The sequence below is a fragment of the Coenobita brevimanus genome, chromosome 112 (genome assembly GCF_032717465.1).
Source record: "Coenobita brevimanus isolate Jiangsu-jjx chromosome 112, ASM3271746v2, whole genome shotgun sequence".
NCBI classification, from domain to species: domain Eukaryota; kingdom Metazoa; phylum Arthropoda; class Malacostraca; order Decapoda; family Coenobitidae; genus Coenobita; species Coenobita brevimanus.
The window spans coordinates 36,919,164-36,939,621 of record NC_137065.1 but is presented as its reverse complement, the minus strand read 5'-3'; the positions used below and the strand labels follow the sequence as shown (position 1 = coordinate 36,939,621).

General features: G+C 40.5%; 1 protein-coding gene across 1 annotated transcript in view; it reads right to left on the bottom strand.

Moving 5' to 3' along the window:
* Nucleotides 1–10,050: 10,050 nt before the first annotated feature.
* The window catches only part of LOC145418169 (uncharacterized), a 70,226-nt gene continuing 59,818 nt past the window's right edge, over nucleotides 10,051–20,458 (bottom strand). Inside the window, exons 7-10 of the mRNA XM_080286690.1 lie at nucleotides 15,177–15,353; nucleotides 13,101–13,211; nucleotides 11,704–11,905; nucleotides 10,051–10,187 (exon numbers count right to left, since the gene is read on the bottom strand). Coding sequence (XP_080142816.1) covers nucleotides 10,051–10,187; nucleotides 11,704–11,905; nucleotides 13,101–13,211; nucleotides 15,177–15,353 — 627 coding nt within the window. The remainder of the gene's footprint in view (nucleotides 10,188–11,703; nucleotides 11,906–13,100; nucleotides 13,212–15,176; nucleotides 15,354–20,458) is intronic.

Below are 20,458 nucleotides of genomic sequence, written 5' to 3'. Positions count from 1 at the left end.
TATCTGATTAAAATCCTGGGAGAGTAACTACATATCGCCAGACGCCTTAATCCCGTAAGGGGTGGCCACAAACAAATCACCTCCATGTCGCTCTGTCCCCAGCCATTTCACTGCCCTCCCCCCAGCTCACACCCTATACCTCTCCACCTCATTCCTTCACCTCTTCCTCGGCCTCCCCCTCCCTCTCCCCCTTCCACCTCACCAACATAAACTCTCCTCGTTAGTTTCTCGCTTAGTGAAGAGGTCAAGTATTACAGTTATAAATGTGTAGTGTTAAATGCATGCTGTATATAAATAATGTTCAGGCAACTATTTAAAATTTTAAAGAGTAGGATTAGTTTTAAGTTCATTGGCATTTAGATCTTTGTTCTTCATTCATATACAGTACAGCATCTCTCTGTACGATACAAGACAGACAGACAGGGGCAAATGAGACATAGAAATACCTACCTCAAGATAAAACCCATGAGCTATCTAACCTCTCATGACTTTATACAATTCTCCACATCATCCACATTATCGACACTGGTTTCATCTACCTACAGTACTTAGCTACCCACCTTCCTCCCTACCTAACATACTAACGCCAGTGGTATGATTGTGCGTCCCGTCTAGTTGAAGGCTGCAGCCACCAATTTCGCTGAGCAACTGGGGATTGCGGATTTTAAGGTGTCTGAAGGTTGGCATATTCGGCTCAACCTTCGACATGTGCTGTCCAACAAGATTACCTATGGTGAAACACTGGATGTAGATACCAAAGGAATTGATGAGTTTCGCACCAAGCTTCAAAACCTGATCAACGATAAAGGGTTATGTCTCAATCAGGTTTAAAACACTGATGAAACTGGTCTGTTCTTCAGGTCAATACCGAGTAATACCTTGGCTGACGAGAAAGAGAAGTCATTACCTCGTCGTAACGGGAGCAAACAGCGCATATCTGTTTTGTGTTGTGCCAGTGCAACAGGTTCCTACTGTCTGAAACTTGTTGTAGTGGAGCACGCCAAACAGCCATATTATCTCCGGGGGTTAGTGGAGGTACTATACAATATTCAGTGTTTCACTTTATTCGCCGTAGGGCTTGGCTCAATTACGCCGGAAAATTGAGAGTTCACATTAAACAAAAATTTCTTAATTATTGCGAGATCTTGTCGAAATTTAGAGACGCGAATATACTAAATTTTCTACAGCTTTTCCCAAAAGCGCTAAATGAACAGCCTTGGCAATATTTAGCAGTTATTAATCAAGTTACAATTAGAGGTCTCCACCTGAGTTTACAAAAATGGTCTGGAGGTAGCAACAACAAAATGTAAAAGAATACGTCAGTACACATTATGGAACAGACTGACGAAAGACACCTTATGCTGTGGCACTGATCTAACAGGACAACTGCATTGCCTGCTTGTACAAACGTCCCTCAGCATTCCATCTATTCCCCCAGAAAAGGGGACGGTGAACGGCAGGAGGAGGGAAACGTCAGCTTGCTGTCCACCTGACTTACATTCAAATGAGCCTGGGTTGATAGTACTATTTCACAGAACCTCTGATCTCTGCACGTGCTTCATAGAACTGTCCCATAAAGCAGGAAGTACTCAAGTGCAAAAATGTAGCCTAAGGATGTCTGTGATATCTGTCTGTCTGTTTCTCTGCTTGTCTGTCTAGCTAGCCAGCTATTATTTTATCTTTAACAATCCATCCATTCATGTATCTGTTATCGAGCTATCAGTTTATCTATCCATCTGAATGTCTGTCTTTCTATCTATCTGATTTTTTGGCCCCATCAGGCGCTAGGAGTCCAGGTCTAAGCTATTAAACCCAGACATGTAAGGGGAGTAACCAGTTCTTATCCCTGATTGGCATTATGGGAGCAACGAATCACAACCACCCGTCAATTGGAAACACTCATGGGACCCATCCCCTTGGAGGGCCTTGACCCACTATTCCACCAGGATAAAACTACAGAAAATGGCTGTTGATATGACTTTATTTACTGCCTACGCTAGTGGTTATATTCATATATGTATTGTCCTCATCCTTATTCAACCTGTATATAGTGACCAATACTGACATAACTTGATACACATTTTTAACTGAAATGTATTGGGTGGTCCGTAAATAGCACTCCAGTAGAAACTCACCTGTGGTATATTCTATGTTGTAGGGACGGCTCAGTCTGCTGGTGTGGGTGTGAGTGTGGCACTAGGAGTAAGAAATGAAATGATGTAGGACAGACACTGATAACGTGAACTGAGCCTTCCCTGTAACACACTATATATATATATATATATATATATATATATATATATATATATATATATATTACTAACTGAACTATACATATTCCATCCATCCATCCATCATCCCATCCTACGTTGCCCCATGAGGAGCGTAGGAGCCCGGGGCTAGGCAAGTTGGTCCTGGCATTTAAGATGAGAGTGACCAGCCTCACTCATCCCTGAGTGGCATTGCGTGAGCAATAAACCCCAACCACCCCTTGAATATAAACCTTCATCGGCTCAATCCGACTGGAGCACCGTTATTACCAACTAAACCACCAGGCGCCAAAATCTGGTTATATGGTTACCACCCAGCGTAGTAAATGGATTCTTGGTGTACAGGAAACCATTTGGCTTATCACTCAGTGTAGAGTCACCCAAAGGCAGAAGGAAGAGAAAAGAAGGAAGGAAAAAAAGACTCAAGAGGGAGTGCAGAGTCACCCGCAGACAGAAGAAAGAGGTAACAATGAAGGAAAGACACAAGAGGATGGATGGAAAGAAGGATGGAGGAGAAGAAAGGGCAGACACCCGAGAGCAGCACTACATCAAGTGAGTGAATGGTGAGCGCCCCCACCTACCCCACACTATTCATATTGATTAACAATAACACAGTGATTAATAATATGATACCCTAGTGTAACTTACATCACTAACGGAAATGCATATAGTAACTAATAGCAATATGATGCAGTGATAATTTTACGCAGCATTTTTAACTAACTGAACTGTACATGGTAATAAATAATATTACATAATAAATATCACTAATTGAACACTATCAAGAAACAAATAATGGTATAATATAGTGATTAACAAGTATATAACCTTATGCTATACACATTACGAAACGAAATGCATTTAGTGACTAATAATGTTACGACAGTGATCAATATGATATAACCCTATATCCTGTACATCATTAAATGAGCTGTGTATAGTGGTTAATACCGATGTAGACTAATAATAACTTTACATAATATACATCAATAACTTAAATGTATAGAGTAACTCATAATAATCGTCTATAACTTTATACAGTATTTATCAATAACTTAACTAAATACGGACACTATTAATGGAATAATACAGTGACTAAAGAATATATATATATATTATAATCTTACACTATAGACACCACTAACTGAGCTATATATAATAACTAAATATCTAACACTATCATCAGCTGAATTATATGCAGGAACTAAAACTGATATAAGCCTACATTATTTACTGGCTCATCCATATATAACGCTTCTCTTTCACTCCGTCGGGCAATTTCTTGTGTGTTTTGGGGACGGCTCAGTCAGCGTTATCATTGTCTTTCCTGCATCCCTAAATAAGAACCTACTCCCACTGCCACACCTTCGCCCAAACCGGCAGGCTGAGCCCTCCTCATAACACGAAAGATACTTCCTTGTGGGTTTCTAATGGACCACTCTGCAAATCACTAAATGAACCTATATGACAGAAAATTATATAACCTTACATACATATACGGAATATATTCAAATTGTACATAAATTCTCACAACAGACCCTTACATAGACAGCTATATCATAATTTAAGTCTTTGTAATTTCTGAGGATGATTATTTACCTTGCCTATAGAAATCATAATTTAAATTTCTATTTATATTACTGGTGACATAAATATACATAAATATAAACCATCTATTTATATATTCACTACTCATTGATTCTTTGTTATAGCTAAGCATTCGATAACCATATAAATCTTACTACAATATACAGGATATCGTACCCTTCACTACACTAATTTTCTACTCTGGCTGCTACAAGACTCCTTCAAGTGGGGGCAGACATACTGTACCCGGGCGGTGGAGTTGCCCGATTATGCAAATGCCCCTCAACTTCCTCCCAATCCCCCTGACGGGGAATTGTGAGGTGAGGAAAGGGACAGCTTCAGGCTGCAGTCCACTGGGTTCACAGCCAGATGAGCCTAGGGCCACAGCAACGACATCTAAAATCCTCTCACGGCAACAGCAGCAGTTGTAGCACCAGGTTTATCAGAAACTTGAACCTGGTGGATTTCAGAATGAAGTTGCGTTTCTTCTACAGCCAGCCATGCTTTTTGGGGGGATAGGAGGGTTGCCAGAATGACATAACAACACAGACCTCGCAGTGAAGGGGTTTGGGAGTTGATATTTTGGATAATATTTATATTAAGCCACAACTGAAAGTTCATGTGTTTTCAAGTGTTTTGTGTTTAATATCACCATTCGCTACCACTGTTCTCCTGCGACTATTCCGTATATTTGAGGGATATAACAGAAGATGGGGGTATGAGTTAGAGAGTGAGCAACGAGATGGCAGATGACAAGGTGACATGAAGGTGATGCACATGAAGACAGCCTTCGATGATTAAGGCATCTGGCTATTAGAGAATTAGATACATAGGGAAATATAATAATAATAATAATAATAATAATAACCAATTCATCCATAATAATAATAATAATAACCAATTCATGCATAATAATAATAATAATAACCAATTCATCCATCCTTCATCAAAACCTTTTTCGCACCGTCAATTGCATAGGGGCACGGGGCTAAGTACTCAGTGCCGATATTAAAGATGAGGGTGACCAACCATAATTCCTCTGTGGGTGGCATTATGCAAGCAATGCACTCCATCCAGCTGTGGGTTATACATCTTTACTGGCTCAATCCAGCTGAAGCACCTTCTATAGTCTCGATTTTACACGAGGAGAAATGCGCCTTTACAATTATATGAACTGTGACATGGTGTTAGTGACACTGAGTAAAAATTTCTCTAGAGCAAGGATGGTGAACTATATACAGAAAACACTTATCAAAATATGAACTGCTGTTGTGGCTTCTTTATATATATATATATATATATATCTCTCTCTCTCTCTCTCTCTCTCTCTCTCTCTCTCTATATATATATATATATATATCTATATCTATATCTATATCTATATCTATATATATATATCTATATATATCTATATCTATATATATATCTATATATATATATATATATATAAATATATAAATATATATATATATGCCATCTGCTTGAAGGAGTCAAGAAATAATGTAGAGGATGAATCGCCAAGGAGATTGTTAGGAAATCTTCTTTGCTAAACAGCCAGATATCAGTATACTCTATAGGCATCATATATAACACTGTACACGGCTATATCTCATTATGATATATTTATATTATTTTCTTTATTTACTTATAATACTGTACTCGTTCGTGTGTGTGTGTGTGTGTGTGTGTGTGTGTGTGTGTGTGTGTGTGTGTGTCTGTACCCAGCCATATAATATCCTCAAATACATGCACTGTATGTAAACTCAGTCACTTTGAAGTATGTGTACATAGTGTGCATGTGTTATATATCTATATATATATATATATATATATATATATATATATATATATATATATATATATATATATATATATATATATATATATATATATATATATATATATATATATATATATATATATATATATATATATATATATATATATATATATATATATATGTGTGTGTGTGTGTGTGTGTGTGTGTGTGTGTGTGTGTGTGTGTGTGTGTGTGTGTGTGCCCAGCCATTTATATCCTTATGTACATGTATGAGTATTTGAACTCAGTCACTTTGAAGTGTGTGTACATAGTTTGAACGTATGTGTGTATGTACTATTTATATATGTATGTGTGTGTGCATGTGTGTACTCAGCCACATATTTCCTTATAGTACACACGTACACATACATCTAAATTTACCCTCACGCATGTGCACATTCTCTACACACATGCGCTACACATAAAACTATAAGCTGAAGTTGGATTAGAGATGTGGAAGGCGAGTTAGAAGCGATTTCTAGTGATTATCCTAAGACTAGTAGTGACATCACGAGTTAGAAGTGTGAATATCTAAATTAGTGATATATTAGGCATCATTCTTGTGAGGTTAGGGATTTTAGGAGCGTTTATAGCTACGTTACAGGAACTAGTGACTATTTTGGTTGAAGTTTGAGGAATTAGTTGCTACTTGTTAAAACGTTGAGAGGTTGGTTACTTTCTAGCTGCAGTCAGAGATACACGACGGACCATTCTCTTGAAGTTGGAGGTACTTGTGCCTATTCTAAGCATGTCAGAGAGGAGTCAGAGGCGATTTGCATTGATTGCCTTAAGCTTAATGATGACATCGGTTAGAAGTGTCAGAGCCTAAGTTAGTGGTATTAGGGATTAGTCTTGTGTGGTTAGAGGTTCAAGGAGTTACACTGACTAGAATAAAGGTACTAGGGGCTATTTTGGTTGAAGGGGTAAATGACTATTAGGTGCTAGTTATTATTTAACTGTAGTTAGAGATAAAGTGCGGATCATTCTCTTGAGATTAATGGCACTAGTGTGCATTTTCGCCAAGTTAGACATACTAGTGGCTGTTGTGGATGAAGTTAAGGCGAGTTAGACTATATTTATCGAGTTAGAAGTGTTAGTTACTCTCTAGTTGCTGTTAGGCGTATATTAAGATATCACGCTCTTGAAGTCAGAGGTACTAGTACCTGTAAGTATTCCAGTAAAGCTAGAGGTACTGGTGGTAAGTTTGGTTACAGTTAAAGGCGAGTTAGAGCAATATTCAAGTTTGTGGTGCCAGTTACTATGTGGCATCAGTCAGAGGTATTTTAGGATAATTTCAAGTCAGAAGTATTAGTATGCATTCTAGTCAAGTAAGAGGTACTAGTGGCAATTTCGGTTAGACTATGGTTTTTGAGTCAGAGATGGTAGTTGCTAGTTAATGTCAGCTAGAGGTGCCTTTAGATCATTATCTTAACATTAGGGATACTAGTAGGAATCCTAATCAAGTCAGAGGTACTAGTGGCTATTTTTATTCAAGTTAGAAGCGAGTTTGTTTCATTTGAGCTAGAGGTGATAGTTACTATCTGGCGTCAGAGGTGCATAAGATCATTTTATTGAGGTTACAGGTACTAGTAAGCATTCTAGTCAGGTCAGAGGTACTGGTGGCGTGTTAGACTATACTACTCTAGCCAGAGGTGATGATTATTATCTAGTTGCAGATACAGGTACATTGGAGATCATTCGCTTGTGGCTGGAGGTACCAGGAATTATTCTAGCAAAGTTAGAGGTACTAGTTGCTATTTTGGTTGAAGTTAGGAATAATTTGACCATATGTATCAAGTTAGAGGTGTTAGTTACTCTCTAGTTGGAGTTAGAGGTGCTAGTTACTATCTTGTTAAAGGTATTAGATACTATCTGGTTGATGCTAGAGGTGCTAATTACTATCTAGTTGAAGTTAGAGGTACTAGTAACTACTGTCATTTTGCTAGAGTGAAGTTAGAATTTTTTACATCATTTACGGGGAACTATTATGCTTGTTTTCATCTAACAAAGGTCTGTAAACCCTTTTCAACTCAGAAGATCGAAGGATACATTTGACTAGAAACCAAGGAGATTCATTCCTACCTCAAAAATAAGGCTATTTATATTTCATGCAACCACGACTTAGTACTCATGCTGTAGAAGTAGCCCGGTTCAGCCAGGAGAAAACAGACTGACTATAGGTTGGCTACTATTTGAATATAGTTAGAAGTGTTGATAATTATCTACTAAATTAGAGGTGACTTCTGGGTGAAGTTAAAAGTGATATATACTTTTCACTTTAACTTGACCTAAAGCCGCAACCTGCTAGTCTTCACTGCACAGTTGTAACATTAGATTAGCCCTCATATATGATGCCTGTCACGAAGAAGTTCTATGGAAAGGCTGTGGAGTCGTAGTATTGTCTTTTTCCTGCCGCTGAACTACGTAAAAATGCGAAGGACAAGTATGTGAGTCACGTTAAGGTGAGAAGTGTATAGAGAGTATCAAGGTGAATTCAGAGGTAGGTTACGAAGTCTTTTCCCAAGTTAGCTGCACTACACTCTTTCTAGCTTAACTACGCCCAACTGTTTAGCTTAGCTCAACGGCAGAAAAAAAAAATACTATAACTCTACATCCAATCTAACAGCATTCCATCATAATAAACATTATAATTTAGTGTTAATTCTCTGTTACAGCTCAGCATTCAATATGGCGAGACGGCTATTCTAAGCCAAGTTATAGTGAAGAGAATGTAGGACTCAGTAGGAAGGTGCCGGAGCTCGGTTAAATGGCGCCAGTGTCCTGTATAAGAGTGTCAAATGCGTAGTAAGTGGTATCAGAAGATGTTGCATTCAGTAAATGGTGTCAGGAATAAGTCAAAGTATATCAGAGCTGCGTAAAGAGTGTTAGAAAGCGTTAGAGCTCATTTAAATGGTGTTACTATTCAGTAAAAGGGTGCCAGATTATTAGAGGATGTTAGAAGGTATAAGGGGTTACAAAGTGGTGTTAGAACTACTGAGAATATGTTGGTTTAGTACTACCACACAGTTAAAGGATATGATATGCTATACTTTGTCAATCTCAGCTTTACCTAAAATTCCCATCCATCCACATGGAATGCTAAGGTGTAGCAACAGATTAACCCTAGAATTGGATGCTAGTCACGAAGAAGTGCAACGAAAATGATGCAGAGCCGTAGCAGTGTCTTTTTCTGCCTTGAGTTACGTGAAATAAGCTGAATCGGAGAAAAATTTGGGTCAACTTAAATTAAGGGAATGTTGCTATAGCTCGTTGTCTTTAACCTGGCGGAGGATTTCTTCATTTTGCAGCTTATTTTAGTGTTAATCGCTTCGTACCACTTAGCATTCAAGGCGGAAAAATGGCAAATTAAAACAAGTTAAACGAGGGACGTATAGGCTAGTATTAATATATTGATAGTAGCCACTTAAAGAATCCTGTGTCATCATTCAGTAAAGAGGTCGCCACTATACTCTTTTCACCTTAACTTGGCACAGATACCCATTAACTACACTGAGTGGTAACCATATAATCAAATGACGCCTGATGTTCTAGTTACGGCGCTCTGACTGGATGGAGCCTGTAAGGGTGTCCGTCTGAGGAGTGGTGGGGATGTCTTGCTCGCATAATACCACTGGGAAGAGGGTTAGGCTGGTCACCCTTGCCTTAAATATCGTGATCGGGTAGCCTAGGCCACAGCCCCAACACTCCTGTTTATGTGGGGCGGAGTGGGATTGAATGACGATGGTGCAGTGTACATTACGTAGTTCTGTGACAGAAAATTACAAGGCTATGGCTCAACATCTTTTCCATAACACTTCTTCGTGACTAGCATCCATTCTTACGTTAATCTTGCTACAGCTCAACTTACAAGATGAAAAGGCGGCAGTTTTAGACAAGATAAAGTGGACAGAGTGTAGTAGGCATATCGGTAGACTGGAATGTTTTAGAGAGGCATGGGTTACCATAAACTAGTGATATGTTCTTGTTCCCACTCAGCACTCAAGTTGGATAGACGGCAATGTAGGGCCAAGTTCTTGTGAAAAGAGCATAGCACCATTTTGTGGTGTTAATCTATAGGTATAATTCAACATTCACATTGGAGATATGGCAATTTCAGGCAATGGTAAAGTGACAATAGTACAGTACTGCATCGGTATCAACACTTTTTTCTGTCGAGTCAGTAAGAGGATGCCACTGCTGAATAGTTTGCAAGAGATAAATAGCTAGATTGTATAGATGTAACAAGCTTATTCAGTGCAGTCAGTAAAAGGAGGCAACTGCTGAATAGTTTGCTACAACACAGCATTTAACATAGAGACATGTCAATCTTAGGCCAAGTTAAAGTGCACAGAATATAGTACAGATGTATCAGACTTATTCAGCAGGGTCAGTCAGCGGATGCCACTGCTGAATGTTCTGCTTGGGCGCTGTGATGGCCTGAGTCCAGTGGGTTAAACCTCGACCTCTTGCAAACATGTGTGAACCCAATACCACTCGACCCACCGCTCGACCTGTAATAGAATAAAATACATTACAGCACAATACAATACAACAACAACAGTAATAATAGTAGTAGTAGTAGTAGTAGCAGCTGTTGTTGTTGTTGTAGATTAAAAAGAATCTGTCTGGTCAAGCATATATTTAATGGATGGGGCGATAGAAATTGGAGAGACTGACTACAATGTGGTTCTGCTGTTATAGATACTATCATTTACCACTCCTTCCTCCAACCACGGTCTCTCTCCCTTCTCTGTTCACTCCTCCTCCTCATCCTTCTATCTTCTTTCCTCTCTGCAACTTGTCATTCTTCATTCTCTTTTTAAGTTCTTTACCTTCTCCCCTCCTCTTCCTCCCTTCATCCTCTCTCACCACTTTTCTTTCATTTCTCTCTTTTTCGTTCGTCCTTCCTCACTTTAGCTTCTCTCTCCCTTTTTCCCTTCTCTCCTCTTGCTCTCTTTACCTCTTTCTTCTCCATTCCTACAATTCTCTTCTTCTCTTCCATCTCTTTCATTTATTTCTTTCCCATCTTCCCTCGCCTTCCTCCCTCCAGCTTTTCTCTCCATTCTTCTATCCCTTTTCTAACTTTCCTTCCCTCTCCTTTCTCCCTCCATCTCCACTCTCCTTTTCTCCCTTCTCTTTTCTCTCTCTTTCTTTCCTTCCATCTCCTTTCTCCCATTCTTCCTTCTCTCTAAATTCTATATTTCCCCTCTCTCCTTTTTTTTCCTCCATCCAACTTCTCTCTTTAGACTTTTCTCCTTACTCTCTTTGTTTTACCCTTCCCTCCTCTTTTCTCTTTCTCTCCTCTCTTTCTCATCTCTCCTTTCCTCTTATTTAGCTTTCTTCTCTCCCTTTTCTCCTCCATTTTCTTCCTCTTTCCCTTCTTCCACTCCCTCTCAAGAACAAGTGGATATCTAGGTGACGAGAATCTTGTGGAGGCGGCAATGGACTCTTGAAGGAATGCGGCCTCTCTCTCTCTCTCTCTCTCTCTCTCTCTATCTATCTATCTATCTATCTCTCTCTCTCTCTCTCTCTCCATTTTCTCTAACTCGGTCCTCTCATATCCTTTCCTCTTCCTTTTCTTCTAACCTTTTCTCCCCCTTCTCTTCCTCTTTTCCCTTTCCCATTTACTCTTAACCGTAAAATTAGGTGCACGGGCTACTGCTACATCTAAGTGGAGTGCGTCAAGTGGAGGGGACGCGTGAAAGTGGAATAATTAGCTGTATAAATAATGGACTTGTTTCTCTCTCAATTTCTCATACACTTTCTCTCTAGGAGGCGAGGAAGTCCATATACAATTAGTTTCAAGACCTAGCTTAATATCTACATTATCATCTATCTTTCTCCTCCTCTATTTCTCTCTCATTTTCTCACATTCAGCCGTAGCATTAAGTGTACATCTAAGTGGAGTGCATCAAGTGGAGGAGGCCTTCTAACGTGGACTTATTTGCTATATTACTGTTTGTCTGTCACAGCCTGTTATTCTCTCTCTCTCTCTCTCTCTCTCTCTCTCTCTCTCTCTCCACTAACCCTTGGCCGTAGAATTAGGCGCAAGGAACAAGTGTACATCTAAGTGGAGTGCATCAAGTGGAGGCGACGCTCTGAAGTGGAATGATTCGCTGTAGTGTGGTTCCTCTGTCGCCGCAACCACCACTGTCTTCTTGCTTTTCACTGTGCGACGCTGACCGATGAGATTCACCTTCACCCACGACACCACCTCGCCCTCCTGCACCTGTGGGTGTAAGTTGGACGTAAGTAGGTAGGTAGGTAGGCAGGGAAGTAGATAGGTAGTTGGTTGGCTGGTTGGTTGGTTAGAAGGTTTGTAACTTGGTCGGTAGGTAGGTAAGTATGTAGGTTGTCTGGTGAGGAGAGAAACGGTAAATCATAAGAGAGCAAAGTAGGTACAGTAGTGTAGAATCAGAAAGGTAGGTAGGTAAGTAGGATGAGAGGTACGTAGAGAAACAAACAAAGGTAAGTAATGGGTATTTTGTTGGTTGGTAGGTAGGAAAACAGTCAGAATGGTGTACAAGGGAGGTATGTAGGCAAGTAGGTGGATAGGTGGAAGAGGACACAGGTAAAAAGGATGAATGGCAAATAAGTAACCAGGTAGGTAGATAGGTTACAGGTAAGGGATCCATAATGTTGCTACCTGAGAGACAAACACACATACAGAGAGATAAATGAACTTGAGTCCCAAACATTAACTTCCTTGGCAGAAATACAAAATACTTCACTGGAATTTTTTTTCTTTTTTTTTTAATGCGAGGAAGAAGGAACCAAAGGCCATGAGCCCGCAAAAAGAGTTCCCTCCAAGAGAAAAACAAAATACAAGAGAGAGCCAAATTCAAGATTCATTCATTTCGAGATGCCTGGACACACTGCGTTTGAAAGACTGGAGATCATAGACAGCAGGAAATACAGACAGAAGAAGACAGTTCCAGAGTTGACCTGTTGCATAAATGAAGGACTGGGAGTAACGGTTAATAGTTAATAGTTAATCCTTTTTTGTTCCGCCTAAGTGTCATCATCATCATCATCATCATGACTATCACCACCACCACCATTACCACCATCATCACATTATCATCATCATCATCATCATCCCGACCTCTTTTCCCACCCAGCGATGGCGTAAGGCAAGGTCGAGAAAGCAAGAAGAATAAAGGAGAAAAAGAAAATAGTAAAGTGAGAACTAAACAACAGTTTATCCAGTGTAATGTGGGCTACACACTCATTCACACACCATTCAAGCGCCCAGAATCCTGACTAGAGCTCACAAGTATAATTTTCCACACATACCCATATATGGGCCTATGTTACTTACATACCCATTTATTTACTTATTTAATTACTTACTTATTTGTCTACTTACTTACCCATTCACTTTTTTTGTACTTACTCACCTACCTACTCGCTCGCTCACTCACCTTAAGCCCCCTTGCTTGGAAGACGGTAAGGGTGAGACGATGTAGGGTGTCGTTGTATGTGAGAGAGAGGAGTAGTTCACCCAGATCACTCCTGCCTTCACTCTCATCCTCCTGTCGGGGGAAGTGAGGGGTCAGTGTGAGAGTTTGCCACTGTGGTGAACATAGGCTCATTTTATGGAGGCTGATATGAAGAGGTGGAGGTGATGAGGGGGAGAGGTTACCTAAAAAAAAATGTAGAAGTCCGAGAGAGATGCGGAGCCATATGGTGCTTCGCTAAATTGCAAAACCTTGTGTGTGAAAATGCTTAGGGTGTCACTGACTGCGGGTTACTTGTACAATTACTCCCACATCTAAACAAGATAAAGGACTCCATTTGATAGCCGCACACATCCCTGCAATATTAAAATGGAAAGAAATAATAATTTAAGCGTGAGGTGGAGGGACAAAAACCGGAGACCCTACCCTCTGTAATTCTCAGTCCGGGTGAAAAATATCGTATTCCTACATAACACCAATGGCGCTGTTCCCATTGGGGATGGTCATCGGGCGTCCTACTCTGCCTAAAACGTGATCACGGTGAACGTCTACCAGTATGCAAAATCACTCGTTCCTAAACATAACTGCATAAAGGTTTTGGCCAGAACCCCCGGGGGGCCACCCTCTCCCCCTCCTGTGGTGGTGGCCTTTGGGGGATTCATCCTGCCTAAAATGTGGCACCAGTAAATATCTATCATTGTCCAAAATTTTATGCTCTTAGGGAAAAAATAAATAAACTATTCCATTGTTCCCCTGGGGATAACCTCTCTCTGCCCGTAAGGGGTGGACATCGGGGGTCCCACTCTACCTAAAATGTGGCCGGGGTAAATGCCTACCAGTATGCACATAATTATGTTCCTGGGTTAAAGACAATGGCCGTGCACAGGGGCTCTGTCGAGAGCCGGGGGGCAGACCGGTGCCCTGTGAGGAACGACCTTGGGTGGTTTTACCCCACCCAAAACGTGGTCACGGTGAACGTCAATCATTCGTTTTCCAAGGTTAAAAAGAAAGAAAAAAAAAAAAAAGGCCGTGCCCAACGGTTTTTGATGGGACACGCAGGGACCGCTTTGCCCCCGTGGGACGGCACTGGAGTCCCACCCTACCTGAAACTTGGTCCAAGGGAAGGTCTGCTACTTAGCAAAATTTTTGTTTTCCCAACATTCCTCCTTTCCTCCTAGAGCCAGTTCATCAAGAAAGTACAGCATCTCAGTGGATAAGTAAGGGAGGGAGGGAGTGACACAGTTAGGTGCAAGCTTTATATTTGACCGTCCATGTGGGTGTGACAAAATGCCACTGACTATTTCGAAAAAAATAAATGATTTTGGACAGCTTTTATTTTTCATTGGAGACTGGTGAACACTTGCCATATTACACAAAAACTAGTACTAAAATAAAACAGGCAAGGAATCATCAGCATATTAGAATAATCTCATTTTCAACGAATGTTCTACCATAATCGACCTGCAGAGTTATCCCTCAGTCTATACACATAACAAATATTCCCATATGTCGATGTACCGCATTTAACTAATTATTTGTATCACTTGTCTGTCTACTTGTCTATCTAACCATGTATCTATCTACACACCTATCTGTTCCCATATTTCTGCATTCTTATCTGTCTACCACTCTATCTATCAATCTACCTATCTGATTGTCTATCTATCTATCTATCTATTTATCTGTCTGCCTATCTTTTTTTCCATTTATCTATCATTCTGTCTATCTATCTATCCATCTGTCTCTCTCTGTTTATCTATCAGTCTATCTGTCTATCTACCGTACCTGCCCACCCCTCATCGTATAAAAGGCAAGTGATCAGATAAGCTCAAAACTATTCCTGGCTATATAATTCATCAATCTCTCTCTCTCTCTCTCTCTGCCTGTCTATCTACCTATCTACTTATATATCACACACCTTCACCAAATATCTAATCAATCTGCGGGAAGCATCAGGATATCTACCTATCTACCTGTCTTTATCTATTTGTATATCTACCTCCCTATCTATCTATCTAACTATCTGTCTGTCTCACCCACCTTCACCAGATCCCTAACCAACACCGGGGCGGCATCAGGCGGATCAGGCTTGGCAGAATCCAGCAACACTTGAGCCAAAGGACAATAAATATGACCCAGGGCTCCCTGACGTTTGTTTCTCCCCCCGTCAAACACACTTAGGCGGAGAGTTCGGTCGCCCACACAACGAAGTGGAATCTGGAATAGAAAAGAGAATAACCGTACACCTTTTACTTTAACTTGGTATAAAACTGCCGTCTCTCCTACCTGAATATGCGTCAAAAGAAATATCTTTGGCCCAGCGCTCCTTGAAATTTGCTTCGACCCTCTTCATATACACTTAGACGGTCGCCAGCACAATAATGCGGAATCTCAAATTAAGAGGAAGGTGTCTGTAGTTCTTTCACTTCAACCTGGCTTAAAATCGCAATAGAATTTGAGTAATATATATGCCTTAATGTATAATTAGCTGTATGATGTAGTTGTAGGAATGCATAATGTAGCTGTTACAAATTCTGTTGTGGCTAGATCAGAGTACCGGTATTTGCAAGCTCAGCAAAAGCTGATCGGCTTTGAGCTCTTCTTAGCAGACAAAATCTCATACACCATACACACCTGTATCATTCACCTCAGTAAATCAAGAAACATCCTGCAGAGTTTGTTGCAGCACCGGCACCTGCTGCATTTATCTACTCCTGGTACAGTATTAGGGTATTGTTATTTTTTTGTGTAACAATTGCGCCAATGGACAGTGTATACGACCCACTGCTCCCTTATGCTTGTTTCGACCTCCGCCAAATACACTCAGACGTAGAGTTCTGTCGACTACACAGTGAAGTGGAATCTGTAATGGGAACGACAATTACTGTAATATTCTCTCATCAACTTGACCCAAAACTGCCCCGGAGAACAACATATATGACCTAGCGCCTCCTCCTTGTTTTGCCTGTCGTCATAATTATACACTCAGGCGCGGGGTACGGCTGTACACACACAGAGGTGGAATACGGAATTGATGTGGAAATTTTAATATCCTCCTTTCACTTTAATTTGGCTTCAAACTACCATCCCTCCATTGTGAATCTTGACCTGTAACAACAGATTAATACTAGTACATGGTGCTATAGATTTTTCACCTTAAATTTGGTCTAGATTTTTGTCATTTGCAACTTATTTCGATTTGTTTATTGGCATCATAATATAATACTGCTGCTCTAACCCTTCCATGATACTTATTGATGTCTATTTTCTTCTCACTCAAGCTCAAGGGGGTCTTAACCCTTTTCCTTGTTCAGACTCCTAGTAGATTGCCCACAATGTTTCCGTACCCCCTTCCCCAGATTGTCGAAATCATCACCAGTCCCATTAGGTGTCATTATGACTTCAAATACTGCCAGTAGCTTGATTTTACTTTACATGTGGATAATTAGTAACGGAACAGTAAAGAAAATAATTAGGATTTAATATTACAGTATTTATTCCTTTGTGGTTTAAGGGCACATGATAATATATATATATATATATATATATATATATATATATATATATATATATATATATATATATATATATATGTACTGTATATCTATCAATCTATCAATATATATTCAGAGAACGAGTCTCATAACCCCAGGTTTTTGTTCCCATACCCCAAGGTGTATGGATACGCCCGGTTAAGAATCCCATTTCTAACTTTACCAAGAATTGCCATCTTTCATTTTTAAATGCTGAGTTGTAGCAACAGATTAACAGTCGTATGATACTAGTCACGATGAATTACTACGAGAAAGATGTACAGAAGACCCGTAGTATTGTCTTTCTCTGCCACCGAGCCAAGTGAAATAAGCCAAAAAAAAAAAGACGAAAATCTGGGCGAAGTTAAGGTGAAAGAACTATGGCATCATACTCTAGTGCTGATCAGTTGCTACGGCTCAAAATTTAGGACTGGGATATGGCAATTTCAGACCAAGTTAGAGTGAAAAGAGTAGAGTATTTAAAACACGGTCACCCACACACTGGAGAGGAGTAGGGAAAGAGATGGGAGAGTTATTTTTGGCCATTTTACATCAGAGTTTAGCTCAACCACAACTAACGCCCTTCCACACCATGCAGCCCACACTCTCTCAGCCTACTGCAACTCCATCACCACTAACGTACACTCATACATATCCACATATATGGCTGAATGGATGGAAAGACAAACATTAATATCCAGAGATAAACAGATACACAGATAATGATAAATAGGTAAGTAGACAGATAAACAATAATTATTACTCATTCCCCATTCAAATTACACCCTGTCACACTTCTCCACACTTCCTCGATCCAACTCTATCACATGTAACTACAGACAGACAGACTGATAGATAAGAGGATAATAATTAAGTGTAGCTCATTCTAATTTAGATGTAAGCCTGCTCATACTCTCTTTCTCTCTTGATTGATAGATAGATAGATAGATAGATGGATGGATGGATAGACTGATAGGTAGACAGATAGATAGATAGATAGATAGATATAGATAAATGGATAGACAGACGGATAGATTGATAATAATAAAGTGTAACTCGTTCCAAATCAGATGCACACCTGCTCATACTCAACAGATAGATAGATAGATAGTGTAATTTTAGTTTGGAAGGCACCGTGCAAAGAGATTTAGGTCGATAGATAGATAGATAGTAAAATAGACTGATGATAGATGAACAGTCATATATAGATACAAATAGACAGACATACAGACAGACTGAAAAACAGGGAGACAGAAAGCCAGATAGACTGACGGGTATGTAAGTAAGTAGGTAGATAGCTTTATATGCAAACAGATATACAGACAGTCAGATAGATAGTTAGATAGATAGATAAACAGATATTTCATACATATATAGATAACTATAGATCGCTCAAATAAAAAATAATAGGATGAGGTGACATTAGAGGAGAATGTACAAAAATAGTAAGAGTTTTTTTTTTTTTTTTTTTTTTTTATGCGAGGAAGAAGGAACCAAAGGCCATGGCCCGCAGTAACAGTTCCCTCCAAGAGAAAAACAAAATACAATAGAGAGCCAAATTCAAGATCCGATCATTTGGAGATGCCTGGACACACTGCGTTTGAAAGACTGGAGATCATAGGCAGCAGGAAATACAGATAGAGGGAGACAGTTCCAGAGCTGACCTGTTGCATAAATGAAAGACTGGGAGTAACGGTTAACTCTTGCATTAGAGAGCTGGACAGAAAAGGGATGAGAGTTTGCTGCCAGACGGGTGCTACGCGCCCGTCGTAGAGGTGGAGGAATGCAAGCAGACAGTTCAGAGGAGCAGTGACCATTAAAGTAGCGATAGAAAAGAGATAAAGATGCAACAGTGCGGCGAAGAGACAGAGGTTGAAGAGAGTCAGTAAGAGGAGGAGAGTTAATGAGACGAAAAGCCTTTGACTCCACCCTATTGAGAAGAGCTGTATGTGGGGAGCCTCCCCACACATGAGAGTTGTACTCCACACAGGGGCGGATAAAACCTCTGTATAGAGTCAACAATTGCAGGGGTAAAGAAAGAGCGGAGTCGTGCTTAGCACACCCAATCTCTTGGAAGCAGATTTTACAAGAGATGTAATATGGTCTTTCCAAGATAAGTCCTGAGTAAATGAAACCCCAAGCATGTTCAAGGATGATGCAGGATTAAGCTGAATATTATTAAACATTAATGGGTATACCTGTGGAAGATTTTGTCGGGTTGATAGGTGCAAGAACTGAGTCTTAGATGCATTAAAGACAACCATATTATTTTTACCCCAGTCAGCGATACGAGCCAAGTCAGACATTAGGTGTGCCATAGCCTCATCCCTTGTTTCTTGAAGTAACTGTTGAGATGGGCGTTGCGGGAACCGAATGGAAAGGTGAAGGGTGGAGTCATCAGCGTATGAGTGGATAGGGTTAGATGTACAGCTTAGAAGATCATTGATGAATAAAAGGAAGAGAGTTGGTGAAAGGACAGAGCCCTGAGGAACACCACTGTTGATAGATCTAGGAGAAGAACGATGGCCGTCTACAACAGCGGCTATAGAACGACCAGAAAGGAAGCTAGCGATGAAGGCACAGATAGAAGGATAGAAACCGTAGGAGGGCAGTTTGGAAATTAAAGATTTTTGCCAGACTCGATCGAAAGCCTTTGAGATGTCAAGTGCAATGGCAAAGCTTTCGCCAAAGTCCCGAAAGGAGGATGACCAGGAGTCTGAAAGGTAGGTGAGAAGATCGCCAGTGGAGCGTCCCTGACGGAACCCATACTGACGATCGGAAAGAAGGTTGTGATAGGAAAGATGCCTTAAAATTTTTCTATTAAGAATTGACCCGAAAACTTTTGAAATACAGGACGTTAAAGCAATTGGACGATAGTTGGAGGGCCGGGAGTGGTCACCCCTCTTTGGGACTGGCTGAATGAGAGCAAACTTCCAGCAAGAAGGAAAGGTACAAGTTGACAGACAAAGGCGAAAGAGTTTGCCTAGGCAAGGTGTAAGCACAGAAGCACAGTTCTTGAGAACAACAGGAGGGACCCCATCAGGCCCATATGCCTTGTTAGTACTGAGGCCAGTGATGGCAGAAAATACATCAACTGAAGAAATTTTAATGTCAGCCATGAGGAAGTCAGAGGGGGGAAGTGATGGAGGAACAGCACCGGAATCGTCTAAGGTAGAATTGGAGGAGAAAGTTCAGGCGAAGAGATCTGCTTTATCAGTAGAAGAAATAGCTACAGAACCATCAGAGTAGAAAAGAGGAGGGAAGGATGATGAGGTAAAGTTGTTACAAAGATTTTTGGCAAGGTGCCAGAAGGAGCGGGAAGAATTCGAGTCGGAGAGTTGAGAGCATTTAGTATGGATGAAATTATTTTTAGTAGAGCGAAGAACAGACTTAGCACGATTCCGGGCAGAAACGTAAAGATGATGTGATTCAGGGGTGGGTTGGCTCCGGTACCTTTTGTAGGCCCTCTCCTTGTTGCGGACAGCATTAGAACAAGCGTGATTAAACCAAGGCTTTCTTGCATTAGTCAAAGGATATGAGAAAGGAATGTATGCTTCCATGCCCGAGAGAATAACCTCCGTAATGCGCAAGGCACACTCAGATGGCTCACGGCCATGGAAGCAATAATCATTCCAGGGAAAATCAAAGAAGTACTGCCTGAGGGCCTCCCAGTTCGCGGCTCCAAAATGCCACAGACGACGTTTCCCTGGAGGGTCCACAGGCCGTACTGGAGTGATAGGACAGGTTAAGGTAATAAGGTTGTGATCGGAGGAGCCCAACGGAGAGAAA